This window comes from Dipodomys ordii, unplaced genomic scaffold, assembly GCF_000151885.1.
Source record: "Dipodomys ordii isolate 6190 unplaced genomic scaffold, Dord_2.0 Scaffold19, whole genome shotgun sequence".
NCBI lineage: Eukaryota > Metazoa > Chordata > Mammalia > Rodentia > Heteromyidae > Dipodomys > Dipodomys ordii.
This window is the reverse complement of record NW_012267235.1, coordinates 4216675-4220094: the sequence shown is the minus strand read 5'-3', so window position 1 is coordinate 4220094 and position 3420 is coordinate 4216675. Positions and strand designations below refer to the sequence as shown.

The following is a 3420-nucleotide window of genomic DNA, read 5'->3' as shown; positions in this document are numbered from 1 at the left end:
AGAGGCTCCGGTCTCTTACATGATTTGTCAGGGCTGGGCTCCTGCCCACGTACCAGGAAGGATAGGGTAAGTTGAGCAGGACTGGCAGAGAGAAGGACAAGCACAGAGAGCAAAGGGCCTGAATGTACAGAAACATACTATTGCATTGGCAGAAATTGTCCAAATCTCTGAGAGTATTACAACTGAAAGTCCCATTTTTTACTATGACCAGACTTGATTGTAATAAAAGATAAGGTGTTTTGGCTTTATGGGGGGAAAAAAAAGTTCAGGGACAATTCCAAGGCCCTGACTTCAAACCCCATGACTGACCAAAAAAAAATAAACTGAGGGAGACCTTCATCCAGCATACAAGACTTTCAACCAAACAACCAGACTCAACTAATTAACCAACTATAACAATGGAGGCCAATTACCTAATCCTTGTAGCTTCAGTTCCATCGTCTATAATATGTAGATATATACTATGTGTGTTGTTGATATTTTAACAATTAAGAGTAACATTATAAGCCAGGTGCTGGTGGCTCACACCGTAATCCTATGTAGGAGGCTGAGATCTGAGGATCACAGTTCAAAGCCAGCCCAGGCAGTAAAGTCCTTGAGCCTCTTTATCTCCAGTTGACCATCAGAAAACTGGAAATGTCACTGTGGCTCAAGTGGTAGAGTGCTCTCCTTGAGCTAAGAGCTCAGGGACAGTACCCAGGCCCAGAGTTCAAGCCCTATCAAAAACAAAAACAAACAAAAAAGAATAACATAATTTTATAATTCTTTACAATTTCTGAATTTCTTTGAGGTTCACTTAATATCTAACTATCTGTGTTGCAGAGTGCATTATCTGAATTCGATAGCTGAGGAAACAAAGCTAGCAAAGAATGTCTTCTTTTAGTGTGAGAACTAACTAATACGTTATAGTGGCAAAGAATGTGGGCTCAAGTAGATTTACTAGATTTTTAATCCCAGCTCCACGATTTACTAGCTCTGAAACTTAAAGAAAACTATTACAAATATCACTCTTTTGGCTGGGAAGGTAGCTCAGTAGTAGAGTGCTTGCCTTGCATGCATGAGGCCCTAGGTTCGATTCCTCAGCACCATATAAGCAGAAAAAGCTGGAAGTGGAGCTACGGCTCAAGTGGTAGAGCGCTAGCCTTGAGCTGAAGAGCTCAGGGACAGCGCCCAGGCCCAGAGTTCCAGCCCCAGGACCAACAAAAAAAACCAAAACACTCTTTTGTGTGTGTGTGCCATTTTTGGGCCTTGAACTCAGGGCTTGAGCACTGTCTCTGAGTTTTTGTACTCAAGGCTAGTACTCTACCACTTTGAGCTACAACCATACCAGCTTTTTGGTAGTTAATTGGAAATAAGAGGCTCACAGACTGTCTTGCACCAGCTAGCTTTGAACCCCAATCCTCAGATCTCAGCCTTTTGAGTAGCTAGGATAACAGGCATAAGCCACCAGTGCCCAACCAGATATTACTCTTGACAAAGGGATATATACCTTTTTTAGCCAGAATAAGGAAACAAACTTTGAGGTGAAGTGCATATTGGAAGGCTTTGGTTCCCTCATTGCATTATATATTATATATTAATGGGAGCAGGGAAGTTTTCAATTATGGTCTTACATAGACCACATAATCAAAATACACTCTTCTGTTTTAAATCTTGTACTTCTTTATAATTTTCTTCCAGATATTCATTTACATTCAATTTTAAAGTCACTAGACAAAATCATCTCTACTGTTACTTGTAACTGTGCCATCTTCGGATTTTATTTACCTCTAAATCCATTACCTGATTATTCTCCATCTTTCCTATCAAATATATCTGAACTCTCCCTTCTGAGCCCTGTATTTTTCTTGCCTCCTTATGATACACATATTTTTCAATATAAACAGTAAAGTTCATTTGTTTTTTACCTTATTTGATAAGTGTTTGCTCAATGTATAATGAATCTAACCATGTAAATATTAAAATTACAGTGACCTGTTTCCAGAGGCACTTACCTATCTTCAGACATATCACTTCAGTTATCACTTCCTATTTATTCATTCCCACAGTACTAAGCAATACAAATTGATGGTCTATTAAGACACCTTCATTTAAGAGACTTTTTTTTTAAAAGGGCACAAAACAAAGAAATTAAGAAAAAACAGTAAGAAAAAGGAAATGGTTAATACTTGTAATATGCCATATATAAACTTAAACGCGTGCAAAAAATACAACTTACCCTAATACAGCTGAAGCAACAAAGCTTGGAACAATGAGGACACAAGCGAGCATCCCGCAATTTCTCCATGCAAATAAAACATCGGAAAACCTCAGCAATGCTCTGAAAATAGTAAATGGATCTCAGATTAGACCACCAAGCAAGAATAAAAAGCATGCTAAAGCTCGGTGCCAGAGGTTCACGCCTAATCGTAATTACTCAGGAAGCTGAGATCTAGGGGAGCCAACCCAGGCAGAAAAATCCTTGAGATTCTTTTTAAGGAAGCTGGTGGCTCACGCCTGTAATCCTAGCTACTCAGGAGGCTGAGATCTAAGGATCACAGTTCAAAGCCAGCCCAGGCAAGAAAGTCCATGAGACTCTTATCTCCAATGAGCCACCAGAAAACCGAAAGTGGTGCTGTGGCTTAAGTGGTAGAGCAGTTGCCTTGAGCTGAAGAGCTGAAGGACAGTGCCCAGGCCCAGAGTGCAAGCCTCACCACTGCCAAAAAAAAAGAAAAAAAAAGAAAAACTGGACAATACCTAAAAATGTACTATTATATGTTTTAAGTTTATTTTTACTGTACTTCATTCCAGAAGGAAACCCTCCTAAAACCAGGGAAACCTTACAAAACCTTTGTAATACTTCCACAGGAGGAAGTGAGAAATTTACTCATGACTATAGGGAGGGCCAGAATCTGTGAGATGGAGGATGGACAATAAGACCTTTTTTTTCTTGAAGGGGGAAGGAGCAGTTCTGGGGCTTGAACTCAGGGCCTCAGCACTGTCCCTGAGCTTCTTTTGCTCAAGGCTAGCACTCTGTCACTTGAGCCACAGCACCACTTCCGGCTTTTTGTGGTACTTGGGAATCGAACTGAGGAATCATGCATGCTAGGCATGCACTTTATCACTAAGCCACATTCCCAGCCCACAATAAGACCTTTGAATTAGCTAGTTTCAAGTACAATGCTCTTTTAGACTAAATTCTTAGTTCAAAAGCAAGATTTTATGCTGGGAAGGTGGTTCAATGGTAGAGTGCTTGCCTTGCATGCATGAGGCCCTGGATTCAATTCCTCAGTACCACATAAGCAGAAAAAGCCCAAAGTGGCGCTGTTGCTCAAGTGGTAGAGTGTTAGCCTTGAGCTGAAGAGCTGAGGGACAGCACCCAGGCCCAAATTTCAGGCCCCACAACTGACAAAAAAAAAAATTAATAATAATAATAAATAA

At 40.4% G+C, this 3420-nt stretch overlaps 1 protein-coding gene across 1 annotated transcript in view; it reads right to left on the bottom strand.

Moving 5' to 3' along the window:
• The window catches only part of Trim37 (tripartite motif containing 37), a 106716-nt gene that overhangs the window by 101246 nt on the left and 2050 nt on the right, over window positions 1-3420 (bottom strand). Inside the window, exons 2-3 of the mRNA XM_013013091.1 lie at window positions 2219-2320; window positions 54-118 (exon numbers count right to left, since the gene is read on the bottom strand). Coding sequence (XP_012868545.1) covers window positions 54-118; window positions 2219-2320 — 167 coding nt within the window. The remainder of the gene's footprint in view (window positions 1-53; window positions 119-2218; window positions 2321-3420) is intronic.